The sequence below is a fragment of the Stigmatopora argus genome, chromosome 9, assembly GCF_051989625.1.
Source record: "Stigmatopora argus isolate UIUO_Sarg chromosome 9, RoL_Sarg_1.0, whole genome shotgun sequence".
In the NCBI taxonomy this organism is placed as follows: Eukaryota; Metazoa; Chordata; class Actinopteri; order Syngnathiformes; family Syngnathidae; genus Stigmatopora; species Stigmatopora argus.
Genome location: NC_135395.1, coordinates 5,682,012 through 5,696,043, shown reverse-complemented (window position 1 = coordinate 5,696,043; position 14,032 = coordinate 5,682,012). Strand labels below are relative to the sequence as shown.

Sequence of the window (14,032 nt, the reverse complement as noted above, 5' to 3'; positions counted from 1 at the left end):
AATATGTACTCGCCTTGTTTGCAGACACTTTAGCCCAGGAATTCCCAACTCATACACAATCGTCGCGTAACTTGCGCCATGCTGCCTGCCAGTCTTTGTATAACTACGGTTGCTATTGAACATTTATCATTCCCAATCCATTTGCCTTAATCTACGGAAAGTTAGCTTTGTCATTTTTACTTGTGGAAGCTGATTTTCCAGCTCTTCACTTCCGAACCATGGAGTCTTTTTATTGAGGTGCCTGGATGCAACTCGATTTCCATGTTCCTCTGCGTAGCAGTTAGCTCCCGTAAGCATATCTTTTGCAGGTACCATTTTTAGGGGTCAAACCGATATTGTTATGCAAAATACAATACGTTCCATTATGTACGTTCTCTTTTCTTGAACGTCCTTTCACTTCAGGCCTTCTCTATATACAAGTAGCATGTTGGCAAGAAATACACTCAGACAGTCAAGCGGTCAGGGTCATACAATGACATCTACAACATTTTGAACTGATTGCATACACAAGGCACACCAACTGATTGGGCGCCCTGTCAATTTTAGAGAAAACTTTAGACTTAAGGGTGCCCCATAGGTATGAAAATACAGTACGTATTTAATGTTAGTGCACTCTTAACGGATTGTGAACAGATGCACAAAGTTAACTAAATTTAGCTAATAAAACAGCTACACATAGACGTTATAGCGATGTCATTCTAGTAACATAATATTCGATGACAGTAACTGCAACTTTACCCAGTGTGGAATATGAATATTCTTACCTTTACGTATGAAAAGACAAGACATTTGGCGTTAGCTTGATCTTGAGGACTACACGTACATTTGCTTGTTTATTTTGTAGACATTTAGCTGGAATAGAACCTAACCCTAGGTACCAGATAAACTACCAAGCTACCTAGTGTCCAAATTACATGCGCCATGAGCTTACCTCTTCACCATTTTGGACGCCCGCTGCTTGCTGATGCGTTCCGTGACTTCCGTAAAGTTGTGTGTCCTTTTACAGTCAAGTAACACTTATAGAGATAAGGTTTGCGACAAGGGGGAAATGGTAAAGCTTGACTGAGGCAGTCAATTAACGACAGTTGCTTGGACACCTGAATGGTCAATGGCTGTCTTTGGGGGACAGTTTGCAAAAGGTCAACTGCAATCACCTACAAATTTGTGTGTTAAGATTTAAAGAAACATTATATGGCTGCTGCCGATAATCATAACTTTGCTATATAGCACAGGTAACATCATTAACATTGAGAGCAGTACTCAAATTTTGCAAAAAGTGGATACTGTACTATTATGCTCAGAGTAGAATTAGTTTTATGTAATTTGTCTCCATTTTGTACACTGTTAAATAAGTAACTTCCATAAAGTGTACAAACTCACACAAATAGCAACTACCGTATTTACTCGCATATAAGCCACTTTTGTCGGACAAAACACAATGACTAAATCGAGGGTACGGCTTATACGCGCATAAAAACACGACTTGCAAAAAAACTGCAATTTGACGGCGCCGTGACACAATGACGCGACACGATGACGTCACTTAAAAATGGCGCCCATGCGTGCGCCGTGACGACGCAAGCAAATGCCGATACAGTCATCTATTTCAAAATAGAGAAAAGAAATAGATAAAATGGTAAACAAAATTTATTTTGACGTCTATGAATGAAATTCATGCAAAAAAACGTATCTCGTATAAAATGCAAAACGTTCCCGTCACTTCTCGCTTGGGGCAATGGCCATCTTGGTGAGATTGCGGGGCGCAGCCTTCTTAGTGAGGTCGGGGCACGGCCATCTTAGGGAGGTCGGGGCGCAGCTATCTTAGTGAGGTTGGGGGGCTGCCGTCTTCATTTTTTTCACCAGACTCGAGTAGCCTTGATTTTGCAATGGAACAAAATTCCACCTTGATTTTTTTTTCATTTTATTTCTTGTTCGAAAGTGACAACTGTTATAGAACCTTAAGTGTTTACCACAGTTTCTTCATGTCACTTATGATGTAGATGACTTTAAATGTAAATGTTTTGTTTACTAAAATGTTCTGAAACTGTTAACGGGTAAGCGTGCATCATTTACTCAGGTTATAACAACAACTATTGGAGTAATATGAACCATTGAACGAATTTAGAAATTTTGACATTGGAAGCAAAATGGCTGCCTCAACATCTTAAACTTCTTGTAAGAAAATTGTAAATTCTGTAATTAGAAAGCACCAGTTCTCATCAAGATAGACTTATTTTATCAAATAAATAATTTGATATTTTGCATTTACAAAGACAGACATATTAACTCCCTTATAATATTGACCCTTATAATGTGCCTTTGATTCATACAGTAACTCAGAAATACCACATGTGATGATTTTCCTTAAGATTTTCCCTTCAAAGTAACACATTTGTACTCCCTATTAAAACCATGAATATGGAGGTGTAAATTGGGAATCAGGGGGCGTTATACACGAGAAATTATAAAATTCAAAAATTTCAAGGCAACTTTCAGGGTGAGGCTTAACTGCGCGGGCGGCTTATATGCGAGTAAATACGGTATGTTAGTGACTTTTACTTTGACAGTTTAAACGATAACATTTACTTTGAGCATACTTTTACACCAATACTTAGTAAAATGTAATCAATGTAACTTGAGTAGATTTTTTTGGTTTCCACACAAGAAACACAAAAAATGCATACTCATCAAATACAGACATGAACATACACCCAAATGTACTTAAAAGTACACAAACATCTGTACCTACCTACGAAATTTTCACATGCAATGAAGAAATGGAACACAAAAATGCACATAAGCAAATCTGTATGTATCTTTTTTTCATTTTTTTTTTTAAACGGACCGTCTTTGAAATCATTAGGTGCCATTGATGGCGATGGACGTCCAATTCATTTGAACTCCAAATGGGTTCCAATGAAGATATGACTGTCTGGCGTTTCAACGTACCCTTTTCCATCCGTGAGCATTTGTTTAATGGCTGCTTAATGCCGCAGATGGACGTGCCCTAATAAGCTTGGGGTGGGGGGCATTGGCTGAGGTAGCCTGGCGTGCTGATGACGTGCTGACCAAGAACAAGTTCAGATACTTTTCGCTTAGCGCGCACTTTGGGCGGCACGCGTAAAATGTTCTAAATGTCACTTCGGGACGCAAGAAGTGAGGAAGGAAAGTAAGGCAAGGCCAGAAAAAGAAAATACGGGAGAGACGAAACGAGGCAACCTATGCAAAAGAATGAACTAATTTTCTACCGTTGACAGCGATAGTCATCCAAACCATTTCAATTGGGATGGCTGGAGTTGAATGAGCACTTTTCCGTGCCATTGACATTAAATTCCTGCCGATCCAAATGGATTGGACATCTATCGCTGACACCAAATAAGGTAATACATAAGTATACACATTTGATAAATATATAAAATACATGTTATGTTTTTATTCCTTACAGTGGTACCTTGAGATATAGCTTAATGCGTTCTGGGACTGAGCTCGTATGTCGATTTACTCGTATCTTAAATCAACGTTTCCCGTAGAAATGAACTAAAAACAAATAAATTCGTTCCAACCCTCTGAAAAAACACAAAAAAACAGGATATTGGAATGGAAAACATTTGTATATGTTCTAATTCGCCATCTATTAACAGAGTAACAAATAACTCGTGGTTATGATGTTTAATAGTACTAAAATTAGATGGATTTTGGGAGAGAGAGAGTTTTTGCACGGCAATGCGCTTGTAACATAACAAACAAATTTAAATGAACTTGGATTACGATACAGACACACTCAAAAAAAATGTAATCTAACCTTACACTAAACTTAATTCTAATTTTGTTTTAAATGTTTATACCTTTCTTCTACCGGATTGGCTCTATTTACCCCGCCTCCACCCTGACTTTCAGCTGCAATTTTTAAAAGGAACCTATCGAGGGTTGTTTGCTTTTGTCTTCCCTTCAAAATATTCCGAAAATGATGCACACAAATGTCCTCACAATAGGATAAAACATGACCACTTGCCAGCGGGAAGTAGTATACTCATCTCATTTACACTCGTTTGTCAAGGCATCACTGTATTTTTATATTCTATTTGACCAAAAACTTTGCAAACATTGAAGTATCTTTACACAAAGAGAGCCTTGCATATTCACATAATTCATATTGGAACATTCATTTGTTCATTTTGTGAACCGCTTACAAGTGTCATGCAGTGTGCTGTAGTACAACCATTCACGCTCACACTCATACCCAAGAGCGATTTAGAGTGTTCAACCAGCCTACTCTGCATGTTTTTGGGTTGTGGGAGGTAGCCGGAGTACCCGGATAAAACCCATGCAACCCTGGGGAGAACATACGAACTCCACACAGTGAGGACCGACCTGGGATCGAACCCATGACCCCACAACTGTGAGGCCAACCCCTTAGCCACTCATAGGCCGGACTGCCATATTGGCACATATTAGTTAAAAAGTAAAAAAGTTTTTATCGCAAAATGTCCAGTCAATCCATCTTAGACCTTGAAATACAAGACTTGTATTTATATATTCTTATTTTATCATATTGACATACCATACTGTATCCCATTGACCACATTCAAATACAAAATATTTGCTTTTCTTTGTTTATTCTTTTCATTAATATTTTAGCATATTGACTGACCTACTTTTAACCCCCCAAAATCTAAAGTATTTGTCCATGGTGGTATTCCAACGCAATTTCTCTCTAGAAATTCAGTTGTATTTTTTTATTTCAGTTTCCAATTTTGACCAAAAATATTCAATTTACTCCCTTTGACATAATTAAATACTACTTTACATATTCACATTCAGCACATTTCAACATATTGCTGCAAACGATATTATTTTTGACCAAATGGTCATTATTTTACCAAAACATCTCACTGATTCATTCCAATATGCATTCTGCCATCGCTTTTATCTGGAAATAGCTTTTCTAGCTTTTCATTACTTTTTATATAAATTGAATATGACCATTTATACTTTGTTTCCCCCAAAAGATTTTTTCCCTGCAATCTAGAGTATAATAACATCAATACGTGTCTTTCTGCGTGCCAGTTAATACGATGCTAACACAGTAGCTCTTGAGCGAGATCCTGTCACGCCATCAGCGTCAAAGCTAACGCTAAGGCTAGCGTTCGTGACATCATCACACGCTGAATGCTAATTAGTTGTGGTGGTGTTTTAGCGGAGAGAATAACGGAGACGCGCGTGGAATGTCAGCTTTCTGGACAGCCTGAGGCTAAGATCTGCTGCCGGCTCTGCTATAATCCCGTCTCTAAAGCCAGGCTTAAACGTGGGTTTAGTGTGACACGAGCGCACAAGTGGAAGTCAATGCTGCGCGCCTTGTACAAACCATTCCACTTCCCCCTTTTAATTTTATTTATTTTTTTACACTTTTGTCAATTTCTTTGAAAACAAGATTTGGAAATAAATACACTCCTCACCAAATACCGTATTTACTCGCACATAAGACATATTTGTCGCTCAAAAAAATTGACTGAATCGAGGGTACGGCTTATATGCGAATAAAAAGACGACATGCACGAAACTGCAAGGTGACAAAGACGAAACGCCATAACGCAAGAGAAGGCGGCCAATACGGTCATTTATTTCAAAATGTCATCACTTTGCTATATAGCACAGGTGACATCATTAAAAATTGAGAGCAGCACTCAAATTTGGCAGAGGCAGGAGGAGGGGTTTCCGCGACAGGTTTTTGGCGCGTAAGGAACATCGTGATGGGAGTTGTGAATTCAGTCGTTTTTGTTCTAGGAACACTTCCTCGACGTACCTTTTCGCTGCTTCGTGGTCTGCAGATGAAGCTTCTCCGTGGAGCGAACCACCGAATAAACCATGCCTCTTTTTGAATTTTCCGAACCAACCCTTTGCGGAAAATTTACGAGGCTCACTCGCGCCACTGGTGCTTGGCTGAGGCTTGCATTCTTCGTCAGGAGCTAAGCTATCATACAAGTTCTTGGCCTTGGTTCGGATGATGTTGGTATCCGGAGGAATGTTTTTCACCCTACGTTCCGAGACCCTGACTGAGAGGGCATTCTCCATTTTGATGAGGGTTTTATTCCTCGTGGTTACCACACGCTTGGTTTCCCTTGTAAAGTAAAGTGTGGCCGTCTTTCGAATGTTAGCCTCTTTTTTAATGTAACGCACGGTAGATTCATTGATGCCGTAATGGCGCATGACATCGACAACACTTTTTACCCGCCCTCAGCATATCGAGCAACTTAACTTTTTTCTCTCTTTTCATTTTCTGTTATTTTCTTCACATCAGACGAAGCCCTGGGTGGTCCCGGAAGCCATTTTTTGTGGCGTAGTAGTAATTGTAAAATCAAAAACAAAGAAAGCTGGATTTCACTCTCCGTACGCGATGCTAAACGCTACACGCAGGAAACGGGAAAGACCGACTCGCGTGTTCACAGAGGCATTTATACTTTTGCTTTCTTCTGTGGTATGGTGTGAACCAATCATTGCAGCGCAGAAGAGGGGGCGGTACCCTGACTTCTGTCATTTTCGCCGCAATTTCCATATTTTCTGGTTGCGAACTTTAAAAAAAATATTTTTTAATAAATAGCGGGAAAAATCGCAAAGTAGTGAATTCATGATAAGTGAAGTCGCGATAATCGAGGGATTACTGTAGTTACTGTAACTACTTCTAGTTTGACACTAGTACTGGACACTCGGCACTGACACCATTTAAAGTGCAATGTCTAGAACATGGAGTTTGTAAAGCAGAGGACTTTATTGTTGTTTCGGCTCCTTAAGAACAAGATAATTACGATAGAGTTGTACTCTACCAGTTTGCTATGGCTCAACAAACCCATCAGCACACATGGGGACATACAGGAAGGCCTCTGAGATCCTGCCTGCCCGTCTTGGCTTCATGTGCTCGCTAACTAATCAGGTGTTAATCCCACCCATTGATGGTTGAGTTTGACAGGTAAAATGTGTCCATGAAAAAAAAAATTATATAGTCAAATAGCGTTTTTACATTAAATGAGCTATGTTATAATGAATTACACATTGATTTAATTCCCATTTTAATTATTCAGTGACACACACACAGTATTTCATTCTGTCCCATTTGTTCTCCACACCAATGAGGACTACAGAAATGTTATTTCAAAAATAGTATTTTTCAAGTCACATTATTTAGTTCGTTCAGTCACATTATTTAGTTCATTCAGTTGGTCAGGCTAGTCCCCGGACTACAAGATGGCCACCTGTGGTCTAAAACAGGGGTCCCCAACCACCGGGCCGGGGTCCGGTACCTGGTACCGGTCGGTCAGAGAAATAAATATTAACGTTTTCAATCCTGCCCTCCTACTTGAAATGAGAACAATTGTTATAATAATAATAAATAATTGCTCTTATGCTTGGAACTTATTTTTTTGCCCTCATGGATCTCGTCCGTGGAACATACAGCCCCCTCCACTTCCAAACTTCTGTCTTAAGTTGTCGCCCTCTGCTTATGCCGGTCCGCGAGAAAATCGGAAGAGCTTTTTACTGGTCCGCCGTGAGAAAAAGTTTGGAGACCGCTGGTCTAAAAGACCAGCGCATAATCCAGTTTACATAGTGGATGAGTATCTTGATGGTGGCAGTCCTAGTAGAGCCTAAGCGAGAAGATTGTGGTGCATTTTGCTTGTTTGACCTTCCTCTTTTCCCATTTGTCCATGGCCGCACTCGACTTCCTTTGGACCAGTGCATCCTCCCCGCTCACCCAACCCGCTCGCCAACCCGCCCGCCGCTACTGCCTTGCCTCCAACGCGCACCCCCTCTCCCGCCCAGCTCCCGCCCCCCTTGTTGGCAGCGCGCAACGGCGCCCCTACCCCACCCCCCACCCGATTAGCGGCGTTGTTTTCCTCAAACGGGACAAACAACGAGTAGTTGCTCTTGTTAGTCGCTAGTAGGAGAAAAATCAACATTTTGTGATGTGTTTAATTGTCATCTTTTTGTATTATTAGACCCCAAAGGCTCCAAAAATGAAGCTACTCACAAGAAAGGTACTTTCCATTTTCTTTTCTTGCCCATGAATAGGGTTGTCAGAAGTATGGAAAAGTATTGACGTGTCGATACTGAAATGTTGGATTCCGATACGATATTTGATTGCAAAAGTTTCAACAGTTATTAGTTTTTGCAATACGACAGGTAACCAGAATATTGTTGTAAAGTGGGAAATTGCATTTTGCGATTCTAGGGATATTTTTGCATTTTCCGTGTTAACAAATTGGCATTGACAGCTCTAGACGTCCATCTTATTTAGAATTGTAGGGGTGAATGAACATTTGCTCATTAAATATTTCCTTTTTTATCTCTTAATGTCTCTTAATGATCTTATCATTTATTTTTAATTTAAAAAAGCAAACCCAGTAAATATCCAATTAGACATGAGCGGCTCGGATCAAGAATTAATTAATATTTTATTTAACAATGAAAACAGAAAGGGGAAAGAGTAAACATTTTTATTTTTATTTATTTAATATTCATTTTTCAAATTTTGACTTTAAAAAAAACTATTTTGAGATTTTAAAAAAAACATACAAAGGGATAACTTTTCCTTTTTCATTAAAGGGTAAGAAAGTAAGTAAACATTCTTTTTTTAAATTTAATATTTATTTTTAAAATTCTTAGATTAAAAAAAAACTGGGCAAATTTTTTCCCAATTGTGGTGGTGTCTCCCCAAATTTTTTTTAAAAAACTTTTTCTTAAAAAGGGATAACATTTCCTTGTTATCCTAAACCTAGTTTTTTGTTAAAAAGTGTAAGACAGTAAATATTTTTTTTACATTTACATTAGACAATAAGTGGAAAACAGGAACATTTTTACTCAGTTATATATTGATTGTTTAGATTTTAAAAATGCTTCCTTTGATAATTAATAACTGAGATCATTGGAAAAAATGCAAATATTAGATTTGAAAAATATGCGCATATCATGCTTAGATCATGGCAATATTAGCAGTCGAGGATGACATTTTCATTTTCTGCCAGTGACTGAGACGATCCGGATTAGAGCCGAAATGGGCAAAACGCGATGGGTTTGACAAAAAATGTACATTAAAAAAGTACCATACAAAAGTTGCTATACGGCGTACACAATTTGAAATGATCAAAAAACATACACGTTTTTCCTGAATTTTATAAATTGAAAGGCAAGCCATATACTTGCAAACTCCTTACGATTGTGTTAATGCAATGGATGCACACGCACATACATATAGTCAGTTTGCCCTGATTCCTGGCCCTGCAAAAAATATTCACTTATTATACTACGCTCATTTTGTGCACAGTAAGAAAACGGGGGCAAACCCAATTTTATTTTCATTTGAGTTTCACCACTCGTCAAGCCTGCCTGCGGCCTAAAAGACGAGTTCAAGCCAGACGCCATGGTAATCCACATCTCTGTCTCCGCTGACCCCATGCGCCATAACCCCCTCCCCCGCCCACTCTTTGAGGATGTAATTTTTGCATGAATTACGATTTGGTATACTTGAGATTTCAAAACCCCACCCACATTCTGAAATACACGGCCAAGATCACATTTAAAACCACATACAATGACGTAGATCAGATTTGTAATTGTCCGCATATTGTGCAACTTGTCCCGCTCAGACTCTCAACGAAGTGCATCACTCGAGTCAGATAAATGTGAAAAAAATCTCAATTGGGTCACTTCAGCCTGTGGTGTGAGCATAGCCAAAGTAATTTCAATTCACATCACAATGGTGGTTGGACGCTGTGTGGTTGAATGTCGCCAATCGAGGGTTTAAAAGAGAAAAAGATGAGTAAAACAAACAATGATGGGTTAAAATAAACTCCATCGGTAGGAGTTAGTTGGCCTTCTTTTTTCCGTCCAAACGCAATGACGCCATGCTTATACACCAGGGCGCCGGCGGCAAGCGACCATAACCTTACCTTCACGTGACATTTAAATATAGACTGTGACAGTGACTCAACCTGAGTGTGTGTGCGGGGGCTGGCGCTCAACTGCCATGATACATCTTCCTTGCTGTCAAGATGATTTAAAGCATCAAGCTAACAGCACAGCATCAACGGACTTCATTAAATGGCACACGTGCATTTCCGTACAGGGTCACACACACACAAAGAAGCAAAAAAAAACAGGCAGACGGCAATGCAGTGGGAGAACAGGCAACGATCATTCATTCCTTTCTTTCCTTGATATTTTCTGGAGTTTTAAGAATTAAAAAAATCTTTACTGTCTATCTACAGTTTTTGGTTTTTTTTGTTATCTAATAAATAACAGTGATAATGTTCATTCATTCATTCATTTTCTGAACCGCTTTATCCTCACTCGGGTCGCGAGGGCTGCTGGAGCCTATCCCAGCTGACTTCAGGCCAGAGGCGGGGGACACCCTAAATCGGTGGTCGGACGATCGCAGGGTACGTGGCGACGGACAACCATTCACGCTCACACTCATACCAAGGGGCAATTTAGAGTGTCCAATCTGCCTACCATGCATGTTTTTGAAATGTGGGAGGAAACCGAAGTACCTGAAGAAAACCCACACAGGCCCACACAGGTGGACTGACCTGGATTTGAACCCAGGACCCCAGAGCTGTGAGGCCGACGCACTAACCACTCGGGCCGCCGGTCCACCGACAATAATAATACACATTTGAAAATGATAAATTGATTTGACAATATTAACTGCTTTATCTGCATTTTACTTTTTAGTGATAAATATATATTTAGGGTATATTTACAGGTTTTTTTGTTTTTCAGCTTAAAAAATAAAACCATATTTACTCATTTAGTGTTGGTGTTTTTAATATTTTTTTCTTGGAAAAAAACATACTTATTTTTTGTGTCAATTTAGTTTGTTTACCTTAAAAACATTAAAACATTTAATAAATGATGAATGAATACAGCATATTTAAAGGTTTTTTATATTTTTAAATTTTTAATAATAATGAAAGATTCTGTGTACATTTACTGATTTTGTTGTGTTTTGGTTTTGTTTAAAAAAAAAATAAAGAGTACGACAATATCTACTGCATTGGGATTTTTTTGGTTTTTGTAATGTTTTAATAAAAAAAATAGCATCATGTTTTTTATATAGTTGGCATCTATTTTTATTTTTAAATATTACTACACACTTAAAAATTATAAAGGAATATGACAATATTAACTCCCTGTTTTGCAGCAAATTTTCAACAATGAATAAAAATGTGTATATTTACTTATTTATGAAATTTAAATTGAATGAGACAATATATACATTGGCAGCCTGGTGGAGCGAGTGGTTAGCGCGTCGGCCTCACAGCTCTAGGGTCTTGGGTTCATATCCAGGTCACATCCCATCTGTGTGGAGTTTGCATGTTATGGGTGGGTTTTCTCCGGGTACTCCGATTTCCTCCCACATTCCAAAAACATGCATGGTAGGCTGATTGGACACTCTAAATTGCTCCTAGGTATGGGTGTGAGAGTGCGTGGTAGTCCGTCTCCTTGTGCCCTGCGATTGGCTGGCCACCGACTCAGGGTGTCCCCCGCCACTGGCCCGGAGTCAGCTGAGATAGGCTCCAGCACCCCCCGTGACCCTAATGAGGATAAAGCGGTTTAGAAAATGGGAGAGAATATTTACATCTTTGGCTTTTCAGATTTTTTTAAATATAAATTTACACTTTAAAAAATACTATCCATTTTTTTAAATAATTTGTGTGAACTTACCCTTTAATTTTTTTTCAATTTGAAAAAAAAAACTTAAAAATATAAATAAATGAAAACCATACTGACTATTAACTCACTGGCTGCCAATGACTCCAATAGGGGGGTGAATGAATGTTCCTTTCAATCGCTGTTGACACTTGATTAGCGGCAGCACTTTGTTTTCTCGCGCTCTAGTGTTTATCTATGGCTTAGTGTGTTGACTCGCGTACACGTCGTATGCTAATAGCGTTATGAAGCAGAGCGGAAGAAGGAGATTGACAGCGATGTTGAGGCAAACGCTAACATGCGGAGTTGCCTCCAGGTTTGTAACGAGCATGCCATAGCTAATCAACTGTGACCAGAACGTCCCAATTGTTTTTACGGTGGCGCCTTGAAAGGGCTGCCTATGACTATGACTTGCTTTCATTTGGCCATCATCAATTCACATTGCTGGTAGGAATGTGCACTATGAGCCAAATGTGGGGAGTATTTTGGGACAGGACCAGTTTTTTCTCATAATCTGAAGTCATTAGCTGCCATTGACGGTAATCTATGAATGAATAATTTGCCCCGTCCAGTCAAAATGGATTGGATGTCTCGTGCCGTCGATGACCATCAATTGAGTTAAATATTACAATGGATTGGTCCACGTAATGGCCTTCCGAAGAAAACTATAAGTACTACGTGGTCGGGAACATCGATAAGGTTGACACCCCTGTTCTAACCCATGAAAGCGTGGCGCATACCCACGCAGAGATTGTCGAATGAAATGAGAAATTTAACGATCCATAAATTAGCTGCTTCTCATAGAGTGAGAGTGAGAGGTAGCGTCCTTCCAAAAAAAGAGTGCTGTGCAATTGCATTGTCTTTTGTTGTTTTCATGATGCATACAAAAACATCAAAATCCAATTTTTCAGGGGGCTATCTTTGCTGGCTCGCCAGCCTCGAGTCATGCCGTCGATGCGAACCCCGGCTGGGCGCCATTACGCCATCCCTCCCCTTTAAACGGACCACCGATGTGCTTGCTATTCTCTCTCTCTGGCACACACAGAAAGCCCCTGCAGGGATGCGCACACGCTGACAGGGAGAGTAATTGGCCATCAAAGTAATCCAGAATCCTCAGTTAGGCCCGCCTGTGGAATTAGACGCCGACTTGCAGCGGGATATCGAGCGTGCGCATGTGTGCGTGAGCGTCTGTGTGTTTGCCTGAAGCCTGCTGTGACCTGAAGGCTAATATATCGCATAAATAATAAAAGTACCACAAACAAGTGCAGCTTGTTTAGAGCTGGGAGCGGCCGCCATGTTTGTACAGGTGACGAATGCCCTCCCCTATAGTCACAACACATACTAAAAATAGCGTATCATCTTCTAGTTTGGCGCGTTATTTTTTTAATACATTTATTTTTTTAATTTATGTTGAGTTATCACAATTTGTACGACATTTTCCGTGTTTTTTTATTTCATTCATTTATTTTTCCAATCTGATATTTTAAATTATAATATTTTTTTAGAAATCCTATGTTATTTTCAAAATTTTATTTACAGTGGCCCTACCTTACGTTTTGTTTTCTTTACGTTACGAAGTAGTGGATAAAGTTTATCATCCCCTTTTTACAGCATTTTCCCTAAATTCAAACATATTAGCCAGTGTGTGTCACACCGTCACTAAGATGCTGGTCTGCTATTGGTTGGCGTCACTAAGATGCTGGTCTGCTATTGGTTGGCGTCACTAAGATGCTGGTCTGCTATTGGTGAAGCCGACCAGTAGCGGATAAACTTTTTAGTCACGCCATGGTGCACACTGACCGCCATGTTTGAATTTTGGAACTTTTTTGCTGCGCAAAAGAAATTCTTGTTTATCATGTAGTAGGAACGATGCCATAAAAAGGGGACGAAAAAATGTTATATTCCACTTCGCAACATAAAAAAATCACAAGGGTAGGGATGGTGTAACCTGGAAATCCACTGTATCTTTTTTTTTTTTCCATATTCATGTTTTGTTTTTCTTTTTCTTTTAATATTTTCCCTAGCCATTCTCAGGACAGCCCACCCTATTTTGCCATCCATATTTTAGTATTTTGACTCATTAGTATTTTATGTATTGTATGCAATACACAAGCTATAACACATAAGAAAATACCCTGCTTTCCACCAAGAAAAAAATATGTTATTCTCATCTCTTAGTAATCTGCTAATTCAACTTGGTCAGTATCCCAAAAAATCTCCCCCCAAAACAGAAAATTTGCTTCTTTATGTAACGTAACATATTTTGTTTTTATTTAGTTCTCCCCAAATCATTTGACCAGTACTTTTATTGAGCAATGTCCTTTACATACTG

The 14,032-nt window shown here is 39.2% G+C and overlaps 1 protein-coding gene across 10 annotated transcripts in view; it reads left to right on the top strand.

The window, feature by feature from the left end:
- glra1 (glycine receptor, alpha 1) overlaps positions 1–14,032 on the top strand; it is a 76,822-nt gene that overhangs the window by 21,929 nt on the left and 40,861 nt on the right. For 6 of the 10 annotated variants that reach the window (XM_077609062.1, XM_077609061.1, XM_077609057.1 and 3 more), the window contains one exon: positions 7,989–8,027. The exons of the other annotated variants lie outside the window; for them this stretch is intronic. In XM_077609062.1, the coding sequence (XP_077465188.1) occupies positions 7,989–8,027 (39 nt within the window). The remainder of the gene's footprint in view (positions 1–7,988; positions 8,028–14,032) is intronic. 10 annotated transcript variants of the gene reach the window in all.